General features: G+C 45.8%; 1 protein-coding gene across 2 annotated transcripts; it reads right to left on the reverse strand.

Moving 5' to 3' along the window:
* Positions 1-10: 10 nt before the first annotated feature.
* si:ch1073-335m2.2 (msx2-interacting protein) lies at positions 11-23,732 on the reverse strand. Of its 2 annotated transcripts, none has more exons than XM_056447836.1 (15): positions 23,537-23,732; positions 22,312-22,632; positions 20,243-20,734; positions 13,631-13,788; positions 12,188-12,388; positions 11,966-12,117; positions 11,086-11,211; positions 10,468-10,581; positions 10,279-10,392; positions 9,976-10,076; positions 2,898-9,885; positions 2,717-2,809; positions 2,250-2,444; positions 1,148-1,306; positions 11-390 (listed from the first exon to the last, which is right to left on the reverse strand). In XM_056447836.1, the coding sequence occupies exons 1-15, from the start codon at positions 23,617-23,619 to the stop codon at positions 259-261; spliced, it is 9,429 nt and encodes a 3,142-aa protein (XP_056303811.1). In that variant the 5' UTR covers positions 23,620-23,732; the 3' UTR covers positions 11-258. The 2 variants fall into 2 exon arrangements, with proteins under 2 accessions (XP_056303811.1, XP_056303810.1); XM_056447835.1 differs by having other exon boundaries at positions 13,631-13,791.

The following is a 23,732-nucleotide window of genomic DNA, read 5'->3' on the forward strand; positions in this document are numbered from 1 at the left end:
TCTCTCTCAGTTTGTTTTTTCTGGTCATTTTTGTTTATTTGAGTAAGAAAGTGTGAAGTGCCGCCTGACGCAGCGGCCGCAGTATTTACAGTTCATCATTCAGCATCAGTCAGTCTCTGCTCGTCCGGCCGCCGCAAACCTTTAAATATTTAAAATATGTACAGTCCTCCATGATCAGTGCGTCTGCGGGCACCGCTGCGATTAAAAACACACACACACTCTCGCGCACACACACACACACACACACACAGGTACGGTTCAGACGGAGGTGATGACGATCATCAGGTGTGGGGAGATGCTGGAGATCTGGCTGAGCAGATCTGGAGCCAGGCGGGACAGGTGACTCTCCGAAAACTCACACGGCGGGAAAATCTGCAGGACGAACGCCGGCTGCGGAGAACACACGCTAGCGTTAGCATCACTACATCATCATTACAGCAACAATCTACGATACATTCAGATTACACGCACATTACATTTGAGCTCCTTTCTAGATTACTTTTGTAAAATACTTGTGCAGACTGCAGTTATATTACTTTGGTCATTTAAATGTAATCAAAGAGTAATCTACAAAAGTAATCCAATAGTTACCTACAAAAGAACACAAATGTAATCTAACTAATCAAAGAGTAATCTACAAAAGTAATCTAAATGTAATCCAAATAGTACATCTTGATAGTACATTTTGATTACATTTAGATTACTTTTGGATTACATTTAGGTCACTTTTGTACTTTTTGGACTAAATTTAAATTACTTTTGTAGATTTTTTTAATTACAATTAGATTACATTTAGATTACTTTTGTACAGTACTTTTTGGATTACACAAATTACTTTTGGATTGGAGTTATATTACTTTTGTGGATTACAGTTAGATTACATTTGTGCTCTTATGTAGATAACTTGGATTACTTTTGTAAATGACTTTTGGATTACATTAGATTGCTTCTGTAGAGTACATTTTAATTGCATTTACTTTTGTAGATTACATTTATATATATTTTTAGAGTACTTTTTGGATTACAAAAGTAATCTACAGAAGTATTTTAAATGTAGAGTACTGGGGAAAACTTCAAAATAAAAGTTGCATGGCTAGTAAGCTGCACTGTTGTGGTTATGTGTAGTGTGTGTGTGTGTGTGTTGTACCTGGTTGGAGCCGGGGTTGGGCACATTGATGATGCCCGCCGCCAGCTTGGCCTGCAGGTAATTAATGAAGGCAGATTTGAGTGCCTGTGTCTGGTTCAGCACATCCTCCTGGTCCAGACCGCAGGGCATCGCCAGCAGCAGACAGAAATCACTCTCACCCTGCAGAAGAACACACACAACTCAGAGAATTAAGATCAAAATGCATTTATTTACAATGGAGCTGTGAGAAGTCAGGATTTAGGGGGAAAACAAGCCACTCAACCCTGGTCTCAAACAATATATTTCTGATTATACTATTGGTCTGTCATACCTACTACACCAAAACTGCTCTGAAACTAATGAGCCAGAGTCTTTCAGCTGATACTAGAGTAGTTCTGTGAAGCTGCAGAGTCTGTATATTAAACAGGAGGTGTTGTAGTTATCAGTGTCTTATTGGCCTGATCAAACTAACTCTCCATCTACTATACAGCACATTAATAACAACATATTATATAAACCTTTTGTATTTCACAGTGTTCAACAGTGGGATTTAATCCATTACTCTCTTATTTAAACAGGCATTTGGATTGTAAAATTCACAAGGTTCACGTGTTTCAGTTAGACGGTTTGGACAAGGTGGCATCACCAACCAGTAATTCACAGAAGCAGATCTGAAACAACTTCTGCTGAATAAAGCTACTGGATAAAGGCCGCTGGACCTGGAGTAAACGCAGAGTTCACCTTAGAAGTATTTTGGTTTTAAATATTTATGAGTTTCTTTCATCTGTTGAACACAAAACAGGATATTCTGAAGAGCGCTGGAATAAACAGCCATTGGCATCCATAGTAGGAACAATAACATACCACAGAAATCAGTGGCATTATTTTCTCCAGTATTATTCAGACTATATACCTTTGTGTTCAACAGAAAAACTAAAGCAGCATGGAAACAAGTGGACAAATATGAGTGACCTGTGCCTTTAAAACTACAAACAGCTTAGTCTCTCCCTCCACCAGTGAACATATGTTCACTATACATCTGTTACTCAATCTGAGTTGATGTTAGCATCAGAAGTGTAACGAATGCAGCTGTATAATGACGCTGTGCCTCCACACCACGTACCGTCATCCTGCGAGCGACTCCCTCCAATTGCTGCGCCTCCAGACGCATTCTCTGGACGATGCGCAGGATTCCTCCGCTCTCCGGCAGGGGCAGAGAACGCAGACCAAGAGCTTTATTTCCACACAAGAAGTGCAGCTGAACCGCTGCCGTATCGTTCTTCAGCGCCAGCAAGCCTTGCCATACAATTGGGTATTTCTGTGCAGCAAGAACAAGGTTAGAAAAAAATGTAATACTTTGGGTTAAGCTGAACTCAGCAGACCCAGGTCTAGATGCCAACCTCGGTCCTGGAGGGCTAATGTCCAGTAAAGTTTAGCTCCAACTTACCTCAGCACACCAGGCTGGAAGTTTCAAGTATAGCTTGATTAGCTTGTTCAGGTGTGTTTGATTAGGGTTGGAGCTAAACTCTGCATGACAAAGAGTCCCGGCGCTCCAGGACCAAGTTTGTTTACCCTGGTCTAGAGACTCACCGTCAGAAGCTGCACCATGTTCACTGGCTGGTGTGAAGTTAGCTCTGCTTTAGTTTCAGCTTGTGCCTGACTGGACTCTGGCTCCTGGACACCCTTTGTGTAAAGAGAAATAGGCAAAAAGCATTGGTACAGGTCTAAGTGATGTCAAATTTAAATCAAGATCAAGTGTATGAAACCTCACCTGTGTGGGTGTGATGCTGAGCGCAGGCTGGTTAATCCCCATTGGAGAACTGTCAACAAACTGACCATGGGCAGGCCGCAGGTTTGTGTACATGGCTGGATATTCAGGGAAAGACGGCCCTGCTCCTGCAGGCAGCAGCTGGACTCTCTGAGGTGAGGCCATGTGTGGCATTGCAGTACGGATAGCCAGCATACCCTCCTTCCCCGGAGGAGACAGAGGTCTCTTCAGCTCAGAGATCTTCAAGGGGTCCTTCTCTGACGTGGCTTTCGCCAGCAGGTGTGGACGAGGGGAAAGCGATGCCGCCATGCTGGTGGGTGTGGAGGCGGCGGGCAGGGTGTCGGACAGGTGCCCCTGGTGCAGTTCTGCTGCAGGGCGGTCGCTCTGCTGGTGGTGCAGAAGAACTCTCATGTCTCTCTGTGACATGTTGAATCGGTCGAGCTGTAAACTGCTGTGAAGAGCTCCGCGATATTCTGCTGGTATAGATTCTGGTTTCAGGTGAGCCGCCGTTGGTCTTCCATGAGCTGCATGGAAACGTCTGGCCTCATCTTCCCCTCCATCATGGCTTCTTGCAGTGGCTGAATTGACTTTCAGGACCATTTCCCTGTTAGCTACAGCCTGGGGAGATGTAGGACGCTGCTGGCCAGGAGCCCAGGAGGGGGTCAGGCTCTCGGAGTGAATGGCATAGTTCATCATAGATAGAGGAGGAGTATTCACTCTCACGTCACCCTGAGGAATGTGTCCCATTGGGCCGACGCGGTGTGGCGACATCCTTCCAATGTTACCGTGAGCGTTGTGTGGAGGCATAATCACTGACTGCTCAGAGTGGTGCACAGTGGAAACGTACTGGGACAGAGGTAGTCCAGGCGGAAGGACCATAGACACACCTTTAGGAGATGAAGAGCCAATAGGAGATGACACTTTGGCAAAAGGAGAATGAGGGTGACCAGACTTCCTGGGTGATCTTGGTTCCTGCTTTGATGTGCCGGTAATGAACCCTACATGATTACTGGTTGCTGAGGGAAGATGTGGGCTTAAAGTAGGACTAATAGTTGGAACCCAGGCAGGTTTCCCACCCTCCATGCCAAGGGACTCTGGATTATCTCCCTTCTTGGGGTGCTTCATTACTATGGGGTATTCTGCAGGATGGTAACTCATAACTTGTGATGTGCCCGGAGTTTGTTGCAATATTTTAACTACTCCGCTTTGAACTGAAGAGTAAACAGATTCAGATTTGTCTAGAGCAGACTCTTGCTTTATTGTGGAAATATTGGATTGTGGTTTTATCGAATGTCCATGCTCTGATGCAAGTGGGTATTTTGTTGATGGTGGCTGAGAGGAAGCACTGTAAAGTTCCTGCTTGATTGGGTGCATGGACACCAGTTGCTGTGACTCAATGTCCATTGGACTAGCTGGTGGGATCTGGCTGATTTTGGCACTTATCCGCTGTGGCCCCTCCATCTTCTGGCCAGAATGACTCAGCACCACCACACCTTCTGACGTCTGAACCCGGAGTCCAGTGCTGGAGCCTGTGCTCAAAAGTGTGCTATCTGTAATATAGCGACTAGCATCCTCCCCAACTGTTGGACCATGACAAATACTGCTTTCCTCCAAACTTGGCTGGTAAATCTGTTTGGGAGGTTGTTTCTCAAGAAAGGGATTTCCAGTTTGAGTATTTGGCTTCTCCTCCGAGTCAAGGGGATTGCAAACTCGACTGATGACAGAAGTAGGAGTGGAAGCAATAACTGAAATCACCGACTTCTCACTGTAGATCGGTTTTATCTCTGGAGATGGTATAGAAGCAGGCTGTCGAACAACAGGTTGGGCTGAAACAGAGGATTGCCTATTATCTTGTGGAGCACTTTTGCTGGTTACCACATCTGGTGTAACGTTAAAGTCCCTTATAGAAACAGCATGAATGTTTCCAGATGTAGAGCCGATTTCCAACACCGGGGCAGTTCTAGGCTTTGGAAGGACTTTACACAAATCACCTGAGCTGGCATCATGAAAAGGGGTGTCTGAGTGTAAGATTGGGCTCTCCATTGGGGCTGCAGAGCTCAGCAAAGGTGAGAGGACCCCAGCATCTTTCTGCTGATTTAAACGATCTGTTGGAGAAACAGAAGGCCTGTTTGGATATGAAGACAAATTCTTGAGACAAGTTCTTGTTGGAGATAGAGCAGGAGATGTATTTTTGTCGGTATAAGGCTGGTATTTGGATGATGTTGGGCTTTTGCTGATAGCGAGAGATGATTTTGGGACATCAGTCTCTGTCTTAAGAGGTGACTCTGGTTCGTTTGGTTTGTCTGCATTAGTTAAACTTGCATCAGCTATACTGACTGGTGATCTTTCAGTGATGATTGGAAGATCTGAAGGGACTGATTCAGGTGACTTTACACAAATTTTTTCAGCATCAATAGCTGTATCTTTGACAGGTTCCTTTTTGCTTCCAGCACCCTTTTGGCCTCTGCCCTTTTTTGGAGCTTTTGCTCTACCTTTGCATCCTTTTCTAGGAGTGGCTATGGTCTCCTCCTGAACAACTGCTGCGCTCACACAAGCTTCAGTTACTTTTGAACCAGACTCAAGAGCCTGCATATCAGGATCTGAATCTACAACAGAACTTACAATTTGCTCTTGTGGCAGGCTACAAGCGGTGTCTTCTGAAGTAATGGAATCTATAGCATCAGCAAGCTCTTTTTCATTAGATGGAATTGAAGGCTTTTCATCTTCTGAGTCACGCTCTGGTTCTGTTGCCAATGAGCGCTGTGCCTTTGGCAAGTTACTTTTGAATTGAATAGGAGAAGCATCTTCTGTTAGCTTTGCAATATGCTCAACAGCTTGCTCTAGCTCCAGCTCTCGGGACCGTGAAGTGATGTGTGGCTCCATGGCTTGCGTTGCAGCAGGTAAAGCCTGCTTTTCACTATTAACATCATTCACAGCATCATTTTCAAGTTTGGCTTCTAGTATCTCATCATTCTTCGAAGATACACCCGGTGAGCTCTTTTTGGGAGAATCATCAGTTCCAGGCTCATCTTCACTGGTTTGAAGAATTGCCTTTACCTCGGTCACATCAAGCCTGATTCTAAGGTTTTTAAGAACGAGAGAGTTTTCCTCAGTTACTGCTTTAGAACTTTCTGCTATTTTCTCAATGTTGTCCCCTTTTTTCCCAATTCCAGACACTGATACATTTCCTGAATTGGCTCCTTTTTGTGAGAGGGGTGAAAATTTGCCTTTACCCACTTTGATTGTTCCCTCATTGCTTTTCTCGCTCCCATCCAACTCCTTTGACAGAGTTGATTTTGACCGTTCACTTTTTCCCATTGGTACATCCTCTGCCGGTTGTCGATTCTTGGGTGGGCGTCCACGTTTCGTGGTGTGTGGTCGAGTAACCGGCTCTACATCAGAACCCACATCTCTGTCTACGCCACGTTTCCGTGCACCGCGAGGTGACTCAGCATCTTTAGTAGCTTGTGAAGCAGAATCATCATCAATTGGTGTAGCATAGACAGATCGTACATTCCTACGTCTTGCCCTCCCTGGCGGTGAGTTTTGCTCTGTACCTTGCTCCATCTCCACACTGTGCACAGGAGACTTACTTAATGACTTTGAATCAGGTACGGGCTTGGATGCCTCTCCCCTTGGAGAAGATGAACGTTTCATCTTTTCTTTGTCAATGCGCTCACTTTTGCGAGTGCTTTGCTTGTCTGGAGTAGCAGGCAGAGTTGCGGTGACTGGTGTGGAAGGTGTGGTTTTAGTCTTCTTACTTCTTGACTTTGGAGGTGGAGACACCGCTTCTTCAACTGGATTATTATCAGCACATTTCTGACCCTCTGTATTGTTAGATTCAGCCTCAGCAACAGCGGGCTGAGGTTCTTTTTCTTGTTCTGCAGGTACATGTGAGAGGGGGCTAGGAGATTCAGGACATTTCACCGAAGACTCAGATTCAGGTTTTGTATTACTGGTTGGAGTTTCAGTCCTTGAGAGCTGCTCTGCAACCTCTTTATTGGTGTTATGAGCATTTTCAGAATCATCAGATTTCAGTGAAATGTCCTCTACTGGGATCTTAGACTCTTGGCATTCAGAAGAGCTAGATTCTGAGGGTTTCTCAATCAAAGGCTGTAATGGGAGAACTGAGGGCTGCTCATGCTCTTTATCTTCCTCTTTCACAGACGAATCAAGCAAATTATAGGCAGGAGTATCTACACATTCTGCTTCCACAGATGGCAGGGATTCTTTGGCCACTAAAACAGGTGGTGATATTTGAGGAGCTGTAACAGGACTAGTCTGAAGAACTTGAACAGGAGTGATTGATTTGATCTCACTTTGATGGATGTTATGTTCTGTAGAATTTTGCTGCTGTGTTGCCTGTTCTTGCTCTGGTGTTTTATTTCTACTGTTTGCATCTATACTTTCTTCTTGTTTGGAATCTGGGTGGCTTTGTTCTTTATTCTTCTGTTGCTGTAATCTTGTTAGCTCCAAAAAGCGGCTATGGAAAAGCACAACTGGTTCTGGGTCAGGCTGCCCATCTGCTGGGCCTTGCTGAGAGTATGGATATCCAGCACCATGTTCAGGGTCTTCATGCTTTCTTTCCAGATGCTGGAGACGCCTTGAATCTTGCTCAAAAATTGAACTATACAAAAAACGTGATGCAAACAATTCTCTTCTCTCCTGTTCTTCAGGTTTTGGGTCTTCTTTCCGATCTTCTATTTTGTCATCAGACTCGCTTCGCATTTTCTTCTTTCTCATGTACCATGAGGGAGTCGGTCGTGGTGTCACCTCAACCTTTTCCGTGTCCTTTCTAATTCTGAAACTGGCAAAATGTGAATCATAATCAAGCAATGACCAGTTGTCTTCCCTTGAGGATGACAAAGACTTTGCACGCTCCAGCAAAGCCTTGGTATCTGGTGTGATTGTCTGATCATCTGCAAAGGAACGGAATTTGTTTCTCTCTAAAAGTGTTAGCTTGGACTCTGACAATCTGTCAGGACGATGCCGTTCAGAGAGGGACACAGAAGTGGATGGTGCAGGAGAGCTGGGTTTATTCTCACGATCCTCTTCTGAATCAGAACGTACCTCACCTGGTTCTAAATCAGGCCAGAGTCCATAATCCAGGTACTTGCGATTGAGACGTCTTTTTTCAGAACTCCGTAAAACGTCTGGTAACAAGTCTTGCTTTAGTCGACTCTCCCAGCGCCTCTGCTGCTCATCTTGTAAAGATGTACTCATCTTTGACATCTGTGGCATTTGAATCCTTTTACTGGCAAGCTCCAGATCTGACTGAGCATTATCTTCAGGTTTTAAAGACTCTTTTACTTCTCTCAAACACACTTGAGTACGAGGGTCTGCATATTCGTCCTCTCTTTGCTGGAGGACATGCTGAAACCTGGGAGAGCTAGTGTTATTCCACTCAGGGTCTTCACTCTTTTGCCGGACAGTTCGATAAATCCTTTCCCTCTTGGCACTCATTTCCATTTCAAAGGTCTCTTGTTTCTTGGTCTTAGTTGGTGGGGAATTATCAGTTACATCCTGCGGAGGCTTGCCGACCTCATGCACAAGGCTACGGTGCTCCAGATCCTCTGCATCTGCACCTTGAGGAGTTTCTGGCTTTCCTGGTTTATCGGGCACCTTCAGCTGCTGCCGAAGCCTTCTGTTCTGCTCCATCTGTTTGCGGTAACTCTGAGAAAGGTCAATGTTTTCCAGATATTCATCCCTTAGCTTACCATCCTTCTCGTCATTTGAAAATCGCCTAGATACACTTGGCCCAGGGTGAGACTTTGAGTCTAAGACATCCACCTCAGGTAACTCGGCTAGCCGTGATGATGGGCCCAGAGATGACCCTCTCATGCTGTCCAGCTCTTCTCTTTGACCATAATGAGAACCACTCCTAGATTTGGAGTGTTCTCTTTTTTGTGCCTCCTTCTCTGCTTTCATGTCTATATCTGGATCTTTAGCAAATCCCATACTTGTGGCAAAGTCAGCAGCTTGGATTATTCCAAAACTAGCATCCTCCTCTAGACGCCCCCGTTTTACTACAATGGCTTTTCCGCTGGGATCACCAAATCGCCTCTTTCTTGCTTCAAGTCTATCAGAATCTACAAGAGAATCCCTGCCATCACTTCCAGAGTCTGCTTTTAAATGTTTCTTAGTCTTTCCTTTGCTGTCCCTGTCCAAAGACTCACTCTTACTCTGTTCAAGTCGCTCTCCTTTTTGAGACTCAAGGCGAATCACATGGTCTGTAGGGGATGACTCTTTCTCTTTGTCCGCTTTATGCTTTTGTCTTTCTAGGCTATCTACATCTGAAACTTTCAGTTTCCCTGAACTCAAATCCAGACTGGCCTCCTTCTCGGCCTCCGACAGAGGTATGCTGGGAGACTGTGCTCTGCCTCTCCTCTGCTTGGCCTTCTCCCCTTTCTCTCGCTCTGCCTTCTCTTTGCGTCGACCTCTCTTCTTCTCTGCGCCGCTCACTCGCTCGCCCTCGCTTGGCTCCACATCTCGCTCCAGTCCTTCTGATTTGTACTCCACTGGTGATTTCTCAGGTTTGTCAAAGGGAGCCGGGGGTGGCGAGAGCGAGCTGCAGCTTCCAGATCTCTCAGAAGAACGTCTGTACACTCGTCTCTCAGCTTCTCGAGCCACTCGTTCAGACGGTGAAGGTGAAGCAGATGGAGTTAAGGCCCTCCGCTGATGAGACGGGCTCCATCGGCCCCGATCCGCCTCGAATCGCTCCCGCTCACGCTCCCGTTCTCGCTCCCGCTGGATGTAGCTGTACTTGGTGATGGCCTCAAACGGGTCCCTGTAGTCTCTGTATTCGCGATGGTCCTCGTGATAGCGGGGATCGAAGTGGTCTCCTTGGTAGTGATCCAATTCTGTGAAGCGTTCACGACTTCGACCAGCATATTCTCGACGGGGGTCATCGGCGTAAATTCCGGGAGTCCTTACGTTCTCGTAGTATGCCCGCTCCGCTGGAAAGTCATGATATGGAGTTCTCCTCTCATCTCTGGCAAAACAAGGAAATAATGCAGACATGATGCAGTCAAACTGCTGGGCAACAAACAAACTGTAATTTCCCACTAGATGCAGCTCTCACCTCCTGTCTGATGGAATATCATAGAAGTCCCGGATGTCCTGCCCTGACGCCTGCATAGAGCGGTAGAAGGCCATCTGACTCTCCTGACTGGCAAAATCAACCTGCAAAGAAGAAACATGAACATTAACTGATGATTTTTATTGTTCATACACATTTAATTATTCATTTTTATTAAAGCACACACGTCAAGGGCAAAAAAAAATCATCATATCAGATCATGTGACACTGACTACTGAAGCACACTACATCACAGCCATAGCTTAAAATGTGAAAATACCCTCACATCAGTCACTTCTCCCATACCTTAATCTTGTTTCCTCCGATCTTCCACCCTTTGGTTTCTCGAACGGCAGCTTGAGCGAAGTCAGTGTTGTTGTAGAGGACTAGCGCCATCCCCTTCAGCCTGTCGAACACCACCTGTGCAGAGGCCAACCCTTGGTCAGACAAGCGCGCACATACAAACACACACACACACTGCATCAACACACGTACCTTCACCACGGGGCCGTAGCGGCAGAAGTGTCGCGTCAAGTACTGCTCTGTGATATTAGACGTCAGACCATCCAACCACACACACGCCGTCGGCATACTCTTCCCAAAGCCCAGCTGCGCACGCACACACACACACACATACAAAACACAACATTAGGTCATGCTTAAATGTGTAGTGCTTTCACAAGTACTAGTTCCATAATCACACATCAACACACACACACTGTACATCAACACACAAACACACACTGTACATCAACACACACACACACACACTCTACATCAACACACATTCACTCTACATAAACACAGATACACACACTACAACACACAAACACACACTGTACATCAACACACAAACACACACTGTACATCAACACACACACACACACACTCTACATCAACACACATTCACTCTACATAAACACAGATACACACACTACAACACACAAACACACACTGTACATCAACACACAAACACACACTGTACATCAACACACAAACACACACTGTACATCAACACACACTGTATATCAACACACACACACACACACACTCTACATAAACACACAGATACACACACTACATCAACACGCATGCGCACACACACACACACACCTTCAGTCTGTTAGTGCCCAGATACTCTCCGTCCATCTTCTTGATGGCTTTGCACACACTGGCGATGTCCGAGTACTGCACGAAGGCATACTGGGGAACGCCGTTGACCCGCTTGATGTCGATATCCTGAAAGAAGGAAAGGAGGAGGAAATGAGCACAACCTGCCAGAAAGCCAGAGGTAAACCATGTCAAAGTCAGGACTCGGGACTCAAACGTGTGAGTGCTGTCCTCAATCCTACACCCAGATAATAAATACAGCATCTGTTACGTGTGCTGTTGGTGACTGGGTGGCTGTCAGCCTTCACATGGACACCTGAAGAATGATTTAAGAACTGCAAGACGATACTTCAATTAGTCTAATGCTGTGTTCACACCCCACACGGATAAATTGTGCTATTCGCGCGTAAATAGACACGTGAACACTGCGTTTACTCGCATCATTCGCACGTCAACTTCACTGAGCAATAGCCTGATTGGTTAACGAGGTGGGAATGTCTGCTGAAGGTCAGATTTTCAAACTTGAGTGATAAACGCTCAACTCACGCCGCTTCATTCGTGTGAATCGCGTCCTTCGCGCAGATTGCACTGCAGGATGTATATTTGCTTCTTTGCATTGACTTAACATGTAAATCACTTGCGCAAGACGCTTCTTGCACGTCTGGTGTGAACGCAGCATTAAGAGTTTCAGGAAGGGCTGCAGGATACTGGATAAACCTGACATCATGATATCGAGCATGACTTCACCAGATGAAATCAATCGCTCTGTTTGCAAAGAATTCAGCATGTCAGATTGATTGGGGTGGTTTGATTGGGGTGCTCTTGGGCTGCAGGGGGATATGGCTGTGGCACACTGGCTGTAATGAACAGAAGCGCAGCTCACCACGATCTCGCCGAAGCGCTGGAAGACGTCGAGCAGCTGCTGGTAGTTGGTGGTCTTCTCCAGGTTCCCGATGAACAGCGTGCGTGTGGCCTTCGGGTGGAACTCATCGATGCGTCCGTCCAGGGGGCGAAACTCGTTCTCGCTCTCCGTCTCTGTTCAGAAACACAGGTTAGCATGAGCGCCACTGCAGCAGCAGTGCTAGCGCTAGAGTCAGACACGCACCAGGGCCGTTCCAGGCCGTGACCTCGATCAGCATCCCGAAGAACAGCTTCCCCTTGGACACGCTGAGCGCCTTCTCCTGGTCCTCCTGCTGCCGGAAGAACACCAGGCCGTAGCGCTCCTCCGACGCACCGTGAATCTGCACCGACGTCACCTTCCCATACTTCTTAAACTCATGGAACAGCCCGTCCTTCAGGCTGGTGTCTGCACAGAGAGAAAACACACACCTTTACACACTTAAAATAATAATATTCAATATCTTTATGTTTAATATTTAATAAATAATCTCATCCAGCGATGCGACTATTGTGGATACACACATTGTGATATCGATGCTCAAACTAAATACTTTTGGAGTTATGGATTCCTCAAAATAATAAATAAATAAAATACCGCCGATTGGAGAGTTTACAGAAGTTTCTTTCACCAACATTAGGGCTTCTATGGAGTTTGTTTACTGTTTTCCCATTTTCTTTGCCAACTGACATTCATGATAAAACATTTCCCTAGAGAAATACTATTTTTATAAGCTAATCTTCAAAATACAACATGTATAAAACCATATTAAAATAAAGTGATAGATACTTCTCTGATCTGATTAAAACCTCAGGCTCAAACATTTAGATTCTACAACACTATAAATGGGTGTAAACATGGGTAAACTCTCTCATCTCAACTCTCACCATCTAGTGTTTATTCTGATCAGCTCTGGGTTCACAGGTTTGTGCCAATAGCAGAACAGCACCAACTGAAGGGCGGGGATAAAGATAGTATGGTCAATTTGACATACACAGAACACATGAGCTATTATCTCGATAATGTCAATATCTCTTAAATAATCACAGAGACAGAACCTTAAACTGTAAAAAGTGCTCTGCTAAATTTTGGAAAATAGTTGTTCTTTCTAAAGACATCAGAGCTGCACATTATTGGAAAAATTAACATAATTTAACATTGCGATATGTTGTGCTGTGACATTTATGGCGATATAAACACAACGTCACCAGATGACTTGAATATCTCTATTTGGAAGTATTTAATCATCTTAGATTGACTGGGATGATTCTGATTCTCGACCCGAAGACTCTCTCAACCACCCAGACTCAAAGAGAACACGCATGTCCACATTTACACCAGTTTACAGCTGGTTAACACTAACAACTGCTCAGAAGTCAATCGCTAAAGTTGTGTGTAGAGTCTAATGTTGATGATACACTGGAAAACTGGGTAATGAAGCCATCATTGGGCAACCAGGTGAGATACAAAAGCGTCTGCTAAATGACAATGTAAAGATACTGGGCAACTAATCATGGCAATGGGATACAGACACAACACTGTTGTGCATTTTCAGCAGGAAGATGGTCGCTCTAGGCAATGTTTTCAGCATTTATTTTGTGCAATATTGCAGAGTATGATGAGCTTAGCAGTTGTGTGTGTGTAATTCACCTGTGGAGCGTGTGGGCAGGTTCTGAACTCTGATGCCGAAGCTCCTGCGCGGCTCGTCGTTGTCCAGTGTTAGCGCAGTATTAGCCGGAGGAGCGTGTGTCGCCGTGGACTGCACTGAGCGTGCTCGAGACCCTTCACTAGAGCTGCTGTTGGAGTCACTGCTGCCGGAACACAACAGAAACACATCACAAACTACACAACACACACTCAACGTCATTACGCAAGGATGGGCAATGAGGAACACATCTCCAAAATTATATCACGATAGAGCTGAGAGATATAACAACAATCTCACATCACACTCTTGGTCATCTCATCATCTGATAACTATATATATATATATTAGGGCTGTCAAATGACTAAAAACATTTACTAATTAATCACACTGTTTTGTAATTAATCATGATTAATCATGAAACGCCATCTTTATTACAGAAATAAAAACACAGGCATGTAAGTGCCATTTGAATTTCAAAACAATCAATGCCAATAACAAAAACAAATGATCTCCATGTTGGATTCCAAGCGGACTACAACAAAATCCAAAATACAGGCGTTGCAGATATGATAATTATTATAATAATAAAGTATTGAATACAAACAATTGTGCTCATTGTAGAGTTGTATTGCGAGTTGAGAACATTAATTAAAGCAGAAACAATTCTGCTTAGTCCTCCTTTACATTCAGCCAGTTGCTAAGACAGTCCAGTCTGTTGACATTATCGGGGGACAATGTGGCCAAGGGGTACATCAGAGGCATGTACCAAACACTGTAGACTTCTTACAGGGACTTTGGTCACAGCATCTCTAAACATTTCATTCTAAACAGCTTTGAGGGATACGGACACCGCAAAGACTATAGTATACATGCAGAATACCTTAAACAGACTTTGGACAGTCAGCAGTGTCAGGCGCACAGAGACAATGCGCACAGTACAGCGCATCCGGTGAGCGAGGGATCCATCAAAACGCACGATCGTGTTTATCAAATTTGCTTAAACTAAGCTTCTTAAGTATGGCTGTATTTTACAAACAAGGATTTTATGATTAAGATAATACTGAGTAAGGGTCTACCATGTAAGCAGCGGTTTGTTGATTACCTTAAAGGACCACCCGAGTGCCAAAATACGGAGGTTTTTCTTTCTGTCCGCTATGCGGTATCAAATTCCATTAAAACAGCACTCTTCCATATTTTCATCCAATAATGGTCACCGGGGCATGAACAGTATGTTGCTGAATGAGAGTGAACTGCTGAACTGCAGTTAAAGTCTAAAGATTAAAAATGAAACACCCGAATTGCATAAAACTCTGGAGGAAACGCAGGATAGCCTGCTGATGCCACATTACTTGCTTTATACTGAAACTTTCCTTCTGAAAGCGCTTCCTTGGGCTTATCCATGTTAAACACACGTCGGCCACATCAGGAAATAAAACTGCAACTGCGTTAATTGGCTTATTTCTCAAATGAATGGCATGTGTTTACACGCTAATTTTGACAGCACTAATATATATTAGGCATGGGCTGGTGTGAGATTCTGACGGTGAGATGAAAATATCACGGTTTGACAGTATTGTGGTTACTGTTCTACAATATGCTCTTTAGCATGTCTGGGTGGAAACACAGCTACCTTTCCCTATTGTAGGATTGTGATGATGAGGAAATTTCCCCACCGGTTAACCGACATGTGACAACACCAGTAATACCGGTATCGGGGTGGGGTTTCCCTTATTTTCTGCTTTGAAATAGCTTATAAATGCATGCGTATTATACTTTCACTTTCAGTCTTTCGTTGTCCTACCTGACTTCAATGTCTTAATGTATGAATTAGCCTGATGTATTATATATTAATAGCCTAGTCCTCATTAACAATTCATTTATAAAATACAGTATTAATGAGTCTATAGGCTACTGAAGAATAAACTGAATATGAAATATGATCCTTGTATGATAATCCCAGCTAAACAAGCTAGCACTCATTTTATATATAAACTATAATTAAAAAATGAAAGAAATTTTCAGTAATGGAACATTAAGTAAAAATCTCAAGACTACAGGCTAAAGAAAAGCGCCTGGTCAGAGCTGAACATGACTGCGGTCACCGCTCGAGTGTCAGTTTACAGCTTTCAGACAGCCTATACAGATTACACTATCTCAATAAACACCATGTAAATGTGTAGATATTTCCATAAGTATCATTAATGGACTATTTATAACCATATGATCTTGCTTTTGGTTGAGCTCTCTATCTCTCTCTCATACACACAAGCGGCAGTTGACATGCTGCATAAGGGCGCTATACACACTACACACTGGCAAGATGTTGAACTTGACGGGATCAGTTTTATTTGTTGTGATTTGCGTGTTGTTTCTTTTTTAAATGCCTTTATTTTAAAATCTCTTAAGGTAATATTGGCTATCTGGTAACAGAGATATTGGAGTTCAGGTTAAGGTGGTGCGCAGTATGACTATTGACCAACACCTCTCTGTAAGTTTACAGACTGCATACACAGGCCACAGCTCTGGTGTGTGATGAATTGCCTGTTTAAATGACAGCGAGACATGCTACATGTAGTTTTTAATTGTTAAATATACATTATAACCCAGTACACAGTAAACTAATATTTTTTGAATGGCTTGCCTATTGGCTGCGTATATAACTGTTAAGCTTAAATAGGCTGAGCATACTTTTATTAATATTAAAACACATTAATATAAACTAGCCACCCTTTGATTTTTTCATTTCCGTATATTTTAATCAAATGGAAAATGCAATGAATTGTTTATGTTGGTTTTCATTTTATTAGAATTAATATAATTATTAGGCGACAACTTCTACATAACACTGGTGCAAAGACATTTCTGCCTCTTTATTTCAGTGCTGTATTTTGACAGATTTTGCAAAAGCTTCAGCTATTCTATCAGCTGGTATCAGCCTCAGTTTCGTGACTTCACATGTGTGGCGTCTCTGTATCGATGAAGACAGATGAGATCAGACCTCAGATTTGATGTCTGGCCTCACGTCACAGCTACTTTACTGCAATCGTTTAATAATAGCTCATCTAAATTACCTTTTCATTTGATTAAAAGCAGAAATACTGCCAGACAGATGAAGAAACTCTCGGTTTTGGAAGAGATGGTTTATAAGAGATGTGTTTTTCAGATGTTTGCTGAATTATGGGCTGGCCAGTAGATCTTGATATAGAGGGTTCTTTTCTGCTGGAGATACTGCTGCACTAAAATATAATGGTAAAAACAGATTGTGCATGTACTAGAAGAAAGGTTTAACAGAACATGTTTACAGTTTTAAAACCCTGACTCATCCAAACCCAGGTAAACCTTGATAATTATATATAATATATAAAATAATATTATATTAATACTAGTTTCCTTTACTTTTCAGAGCAGTGTATATACAGTCTACTAGAGGTGTCAAAATTAATTGTGTCTTCGGTGCATCGCAATACAGATGCAGACAATTTGGTCTCGGTTCAGTAATAATCATAACCGGTTATTATGTACCTCATTTATCTCATATGCGCTATGTCGCCGTAGCTTACTATAGCGAGGGAGGCGAGCGCGAGTATTTACAATACTCCAACTACTAGAAAACACAGAAGCTGTGCACAATTTGACTGCGTGTGTGTTTGCTGGACACTTTCACTGACACTTGAGAGAATGAAAGTAAACTACTTTTGACCTGCTGGCGTGACTTTTCCTCTCCTCTCGGCTGTTACAGCGATATGCCTGGATACAGACACTAGTGCGTGTCTGCAGAGTTTTCTCCACCGCTTCTATCATGGATCGGCTGTGATCGCCGCTGCTGATTATCAGTGTTTAAACCAGCACGTAGAGCCAATCGCAGCCCTTTCAGTTGAGAGCGTGACGAATCAAAAGGGTGTAAGAAAGATCTCGCTAGACAGGACTTAGGAAGCAAGCGGGATATTTATATTTGTTTATTTCCTATAAATGCTCGTGTTGTTTAAAAGGTACAGTTTATATATCGGACTGTTTGTATTAAAGGACAAATGTGTATTACAAATAATCTATAAATATATTTATACATTTAATACAAGAATTGCTGCTGAGGAGAAAATATAAAACTGTGTATGTAAAGCATCGTCAATGTGCCGAGATATCGAACTTAACCGAATCGATGTCATGATAATCATAACTGAAGCGTGAGACCAGTGTAGATTCACAGCTCTACACACTATATAGGGCCATTTCTGTATATTAAACCAATTAATAGTTAATATACACTGATCACATGGAAAGAAGCATTTCTCACTACTTTCACATTTCTAAGTATATAAATGAGTGTGATCACGCTTCTCACTTCATGCAGAACATTTAAATATAAAACACTTATAAAAACCAATGTTCACAGATCCAACATAAACTACCTCTCACAATGCTGTTATTCAGGTGTATGTCTGCAATCCTGCAACGGTCTATAGTATTGCACTCTCATAAATAAAGAAAAGGTCACAACATAAACACCACAATATTTATTGTGATATCAATGAAAATAAATCACCTGTGACCGCCGAGACACAAAATATCCTGTATCTTGAAAGACACTATTTTTCCTTTTTTTATTTACAAAAAGCACATAGAGCACTCGTGTAGAGCAATATCTGCTTTACTCTTACTGAACACTAGGGGGCGAAACTGTGCATTTAAACCAATTACAGAAGGCACCAACGACATCATTAGTTGAGAGAACACAGGGATAGAAATAAAGCTGGCAAAAGATGAGGGGGTAAACCATCATCTGTTTTAAGACGGCGCTCTAGGCTAGTGTTTAACGGCAGACGGCGCTCTAGACTAGTGTTTAACGGCAGATGGCGCTCTAGGCTAGTGTTAAAGGACAGATGGCGCTCTAGGCTAGTGTTTAACGGCAGACGGCGCTCTAGGCTAGTGTTTAACGGCAGACGGCGCTCTAGGCTAGTGTTTAACGGCAGACGGCGCTCTAGGCTAGTGTTTAACGGCAGACGGCGCTCTAGGCTAGTGTTTAACGGCAGACGGCGCTCTAGGCTAGTGTTTAACGGCAGACGGCGCTCTAGGCTAGTGTTTAACGGCAGACGGCGCTCTAGGCTAGTGTTTAACGGCAGACGGCGCTCTAGGCTAGTGTTTAACGGCAGACGGCGCTCTAGGCTAGTGTTTAACGGCAGACGGCGCTCTAGGCTAGTGTTTAACGGCAGACGGCGCTCTAGGCTAGAGTTTAACGGCAGACGGCGCTCTAGGCTAGAGTTTAACGGCAGACGGCGCTCTAGGCTAGAGTTTAACGGCAGACGGCGCTCTAGGCTAGAGTTTAACGGCAGACGGCGCTCTAGGCTAGAGTTTAACGGCAGACGGCGATCTAGGCTAGTGTTTAACGGCAGACGGCGCTCTAGGCTAGAGTTTAACGGCAAACGGCGCTCTAGGCTAGAGTTTAACAGCAGACGGCGCTCTAGGCTAGAGTTTAACAGCAGACGGCGCTCTAGGCTAGAGTTTAACAGCAGACGGCGCTCTAGGCTCGTGTTTAACAGCAGACGGCGCTCTAGGCTCGTGTTTAACAGCAGACGGCGCTCTAGGCTAGTGTTTAACAGCAGACGGCGCTCTAGGCTCGTGTTTAACAGCAGACGGCGCTCTAGGCTCGTGTTAACAGCAGACGGCGCTCTAGGCTCGTGTTTAACAGCAGACGGCGCTCTAGGCTCGTGTTTAACAGCAGACGGCGCTCTAGGCTCGTGTTTAACAGCAGACGGCGCTCTAGGCTCGTGTTTAACAGCAGACGGCGCTCTAGGCTCGTGTTTAACAGCAGACGGCGCTCTAGGCTAGTGTTTAACAGCAGACGGTGCTCTAGGCTAGCGTTTAACGGCAGACGGCGCTCTAGGCTAGCGTTTAACAGCGGACGCTGTTCTATGGTAGTGTTTAACAGCAGACGGCGCTCTAGGCTAGCGTTTAACAGCGGACGCTGTTCTATGGTAGTGTTTAACAGCAGACGGCGCTCTAGGCTCGTGTTTAACTGCAGACGGCGCTCTAGGCTAGTGTTTAACAGCAGACGGCGCTCTAGGCTAGTGTTTAACAGCAGACGGCGCTCTAGGCTAGTGTTTAACAGCAGACGGCGCTCTAGGCTAGTGTTTAAGGGCAGACGGCGCTCTAGGCTCGTGTTTAACAGCAGACGGCGCTCTAGGCTAGCGTTTAACAGCAGACGGCGCTCTAGGCTAGCGTTTAACAGCAGACGGCGCTCTAGGCTAGTGTTTAACGGCAGACGGCGCTCTAGGCTAGCGTTTAACGGCAGACGGCGCTCTAGGCTAGTGTTTAACAGCAGACGGCGCTCTAGGCTAGCATTTAACGGCAGATGGCACTCTAGGCTAACGATTAACGGCAGACGGCGCTTTAGGCTAACGTTTAACGGCAGACGGCGCTCTAGGCTAACGTTTATGATCAGAATCGATTTCACCAACACTTGTTCGCCTCAGGTCTAACTGTAGGTTTTATCTGTATTATCATAGGGGGACTTACTGGTCATCATGGGTCTCGTGAGGTTTCATGGTTAGATTGCTAATGCTATGAACTCCCCATCGCTCCGGCATGTTATGTGGACTCTGCTGATGAGTGTGCTGTACCTGCCACTGCCGGTGCTGCTGGTGCTGCTGACTGAGTCGGAGCTGGAGGACTGGCTGCGGGAGCGTGACGGTGGGCCACGGCTGGGGGACAGGGCTGATCTCTTGGGTGAGTGAGCAGCTTTCGGGGTCTGCCCTGTGCTCCGCTGGGGCGATGGGTGCCGCGACTGTGAGGAGTGTGAGGATCGGCTCCGCCGATGGTGATGGTAGGTCCGGTCCGCCCGCCGCCCCCTGTCGTCCCGGTATGGGTCACGGCGAGCAGAACTGGAGAGAGGGAAAGAGTCACGAATGCGAGACTCGAAGTGAGTCTCCGGTGCGTCGAAGCCACTGCTGATGGTGCTAGCGGCCGGGCTGGAGCTGACCCCAGACGCAAACAGAGAGCGGTCCCGGTAGTACTCTGCGTTGTAGTGGCGTGGCCGGTCGAAGGAAGCGCTGCGCTCATGGTGTCCATATGGGCTGTGGTCGTATGCCCGCTCACGGCTGTCCGAGCTGCTGCTGTGAGAGAGACAGAGAGAGACACCACAGAGAGGAGGAACACACACGCTTAGAACCACGCCACACCGCTAACACTGCAACTTAACACACGCACCTCCACAATCTAGCGGCCAGTTTAACAAGCACACGAGTCTGAGCTACGCTGAGGCGCTAGCACCGACTACACGGGTCATGCAGTGTGTCTATCCAGCGTCAGTACAGCTGACCAGTGTTTAATCTGACTGAACGAACCATGCTCGCTAACTGGCTCTGAACACTGAGGGGAATCAGACAGAACTGAAGATGGAGAGCTCTGGACAGACAGAGGGTGAACACTAACACAAGGCTCTAGGGTTAGTACAGAACAGGATGCATGTCTGGGTTAGAGAGAGAAAGCACAGAGAGGCGTAAGGCAGGGCAATACCAACCTTTTCAGAGCAGTAACTGACCCTACATATTCCCAATACAATATAGGAGGAATTTTGTGTGAGCCAAAAACGCTGATGGCGTAAAGCGGTGCTCGGGGAAAAAATACAGACAAGTCCTGAATCCCACAGTGCAAAAAGGCTCTTCGTCCATCCACACGCCGCCCGAGAGTTTACGATAATACAGGAACAACTATAAAAACAAACTGTCTAAACTCAAAAAAAAATAAAAGAGAAAAAGATAGCTTTCCACTGGAGACGTGAGGGATAATCCGAGCGCAGCATACAAAAACAGCTCTGTGGGATCAAAAAGAGAAGGGAAAAACGTAATTCCAGCACTTTTAGTTCCTCTGAGCGGCAGCGGTGGGACAGCCTTCAGCAAACTCTTCTACATCCACAGAGATCAGCTAATCCAGCAAACGTCTGGCGCTCGATCTGCTAATCCACCGTGAGCTTAAATCCAACATTTAGGCAGATCTTCCTGAGACGTCTTCTGGTCTTCGGAGCTTCGGGAATATCCACACTACAGCGGCGTTTGTTCACTCGTTCGATCACTCGCATCCCTCTCTAAAAGCGGTGACAGGAGGATGGAGATGATGACCTGACACCGGGCGTCCATCGGCTCCTAAATCCACAGCGGTGATACACATCCACGCGGAGCATGACACACAGTTAGCACAATGACCAATGAGTGATGGGAGAATCGTGCAAGGCAAATGAGAGGGGACAGAAAGGCTCGCGGTACCTCATATCTACTCTCCGACTTAAAATCTTGCGTTTAATCCGTCATCGGCGCATACTTCCAAGACAGCGCCGTCCACATGGTAGTAACATCCCAGATCTGGCCTAATATCCAAACTCACCCGTTACATCTCCGCCAGCCACCGTAAAATCCAAACGGACCGGGATATTCTCCACGTGGGTAATATCCAACTCCGACGAGGGCTATGGCTCACACAGTAATCCCACATTTTGAACACACCCATCTAATCCACTCATTCTTACACCACAGAGAAGGATTAATAATTCCGTGTGCAGGAAGTCAGGCCTCAGAGAGCGCAGAGGGAGCTCTAGAATCTGGTCTTAGCAATCAGCACTGTTTAACCCCACCTCAACCCCTGTATCTGACACCACAGTCCCCCTGTAGCGCAGAGGGAGCCTGCGTCCACTTACCCGTCTAGTCTGCGTTCATAGCGCCCCTCTCTGGTGTGGAGAGACACCGGAGGCCCGTACACCGGCCCCACGGTGGCCCTCGAGAATCCCGCAACCTCCCTTGTGTGACTGCTGGAGGGGGTCGCGTCCTCCAGACCCCGCACGGCGCTTGGCACGGACCCCGGCTCGTTGTAGTCGGTGCGGAGGTCCCTGTCCCCCATTTTGTTGACCGCATTGTGCGCCTTCTGAGCGCTTTTAATATCGACGAAATCCACGAAGGCAGCGACGCCGCCCTCAGAGCCGCGCTTGCGCAGGACCTTGACGCTCTCCACACGGCCAAACCTGCGGAGGAAAGAGAAATGCTGTAAACAACACAACATACAACAAAAACGCGTGTGTGTGTGTGTGTGTGTGTGTGTGTGTGTGTGTGTTTATGTTTGACAGCTGACAGTGACGCCTGGAATAATAAGGAATATCCAGCCCTTATGAAAATTAGCCATTGGCTTACTACAACATAAACAAACGAAGACAACAGTTTTATAGTTAAACTAAGGTGACCCCAAATGAACCGTAGATGAATCCTGACGTTTGTAGTAAAACTGTGGTGATAGAATGATCAGTTTCCCGAGAGCACGCTTCATATAATAACAGCACAGCTCATTCGCGTTCAGAGGTGTGATTGGCGCTGTGACCTCACAGTAACTTCGCGACGCTTTTTCCCACAGTTCTGCGCAGAAACGCGACGCCCGTGCGAGGATCTCCGCTGCAGCGCGAAGTTCGCCGAAACCGCGGATTCTCCTCCGTCAAGTTTGAGGATCGGTTCCTGCTGGTGAACCGGTGAGCGCGTTAGCAGAAAGCTAACCGATCACGCACACGCTTAGCGTCCGCTGTTCTCGCACTTAAACGCGCGTTAAACACCGTCGGCGACGCGAAGCTGTAGCGTGACCGTGAAGCGAACGTTTTGAGTGAAAATGAACACAGATTTTAGCAACTAACCCGCCGAGCTACAACTACTGACCCGCGAGGAAGCTAACTGGGTAACTCCTGCCGCCAGCGCGCTATCGGGACCACCGCAGACCGCCGAGCGCCGTTTTTCCGCCTTCTGTCGTGTTTGCGACCCTCCGCTGCGGTTTTAATCGTTTTTTCCGCAGTTTTCGGCCGGTTTTCCGCGTCGCGCGCTCCGGCTGTTTGTGTCTGCGCGAGGCCGAGTCTCTGCGCGCGCAGCTCCGCTTCTTGTGTAACTCACCGTTTAAAATGCTCCACAATCTTCTCCTCGCGAACATGTTCGGGTAAATTCCCCACCCAGAGGTGTCTGGTTTCCCGAACCATCCTGCGTCGACCGTGTCCCGTTCATGCACATAGGCGCATTCGCGTCGTTTAATCTCCGGCCGTGAGGTAAAATCCACTGCTAGCTCGTGTGAGGAAAAAGATCTCGCGGCCGT

Source organism: Danio aesculapii, chromosome 22, assembly GCF_903798145.1.
Source record: "Danio aesculapii chromosome 22, fDanAes4.1, whole genome shotgun sequence".
Lineage (NCBI taxonomy): Eukaryota > Metazoa > Chordata > Actinopteri > Cypriniformes > Danionidae > Danio > Danio aesculapii.

Excerpts from the sequence above, each read along its gene's own strand:
- si:ch1073-335m2.2 (XM_056447835.1), bottom strand. The coding sequence starts at position 23,619 with ATGGTTCGGGAAACCAGACACCTCTGGGTGGGGAATTTACCCGAACAT. Across the intron at positions 12,389-13,630 it reads CCTGCCCACACGCTCCACAG|ACACCAGCCTGAAGGACGGG; the intron begins GTGAATTACACA and ends CTCTCTGTGCAG. Across the intron at positions 391-1,147 it reads CCAACCCCGGCTCCAACCAG|CCGGCGTTCGTCCTGCAGAT; the intron begins GTACAACACACA and ends TGTTCTCCGCAG.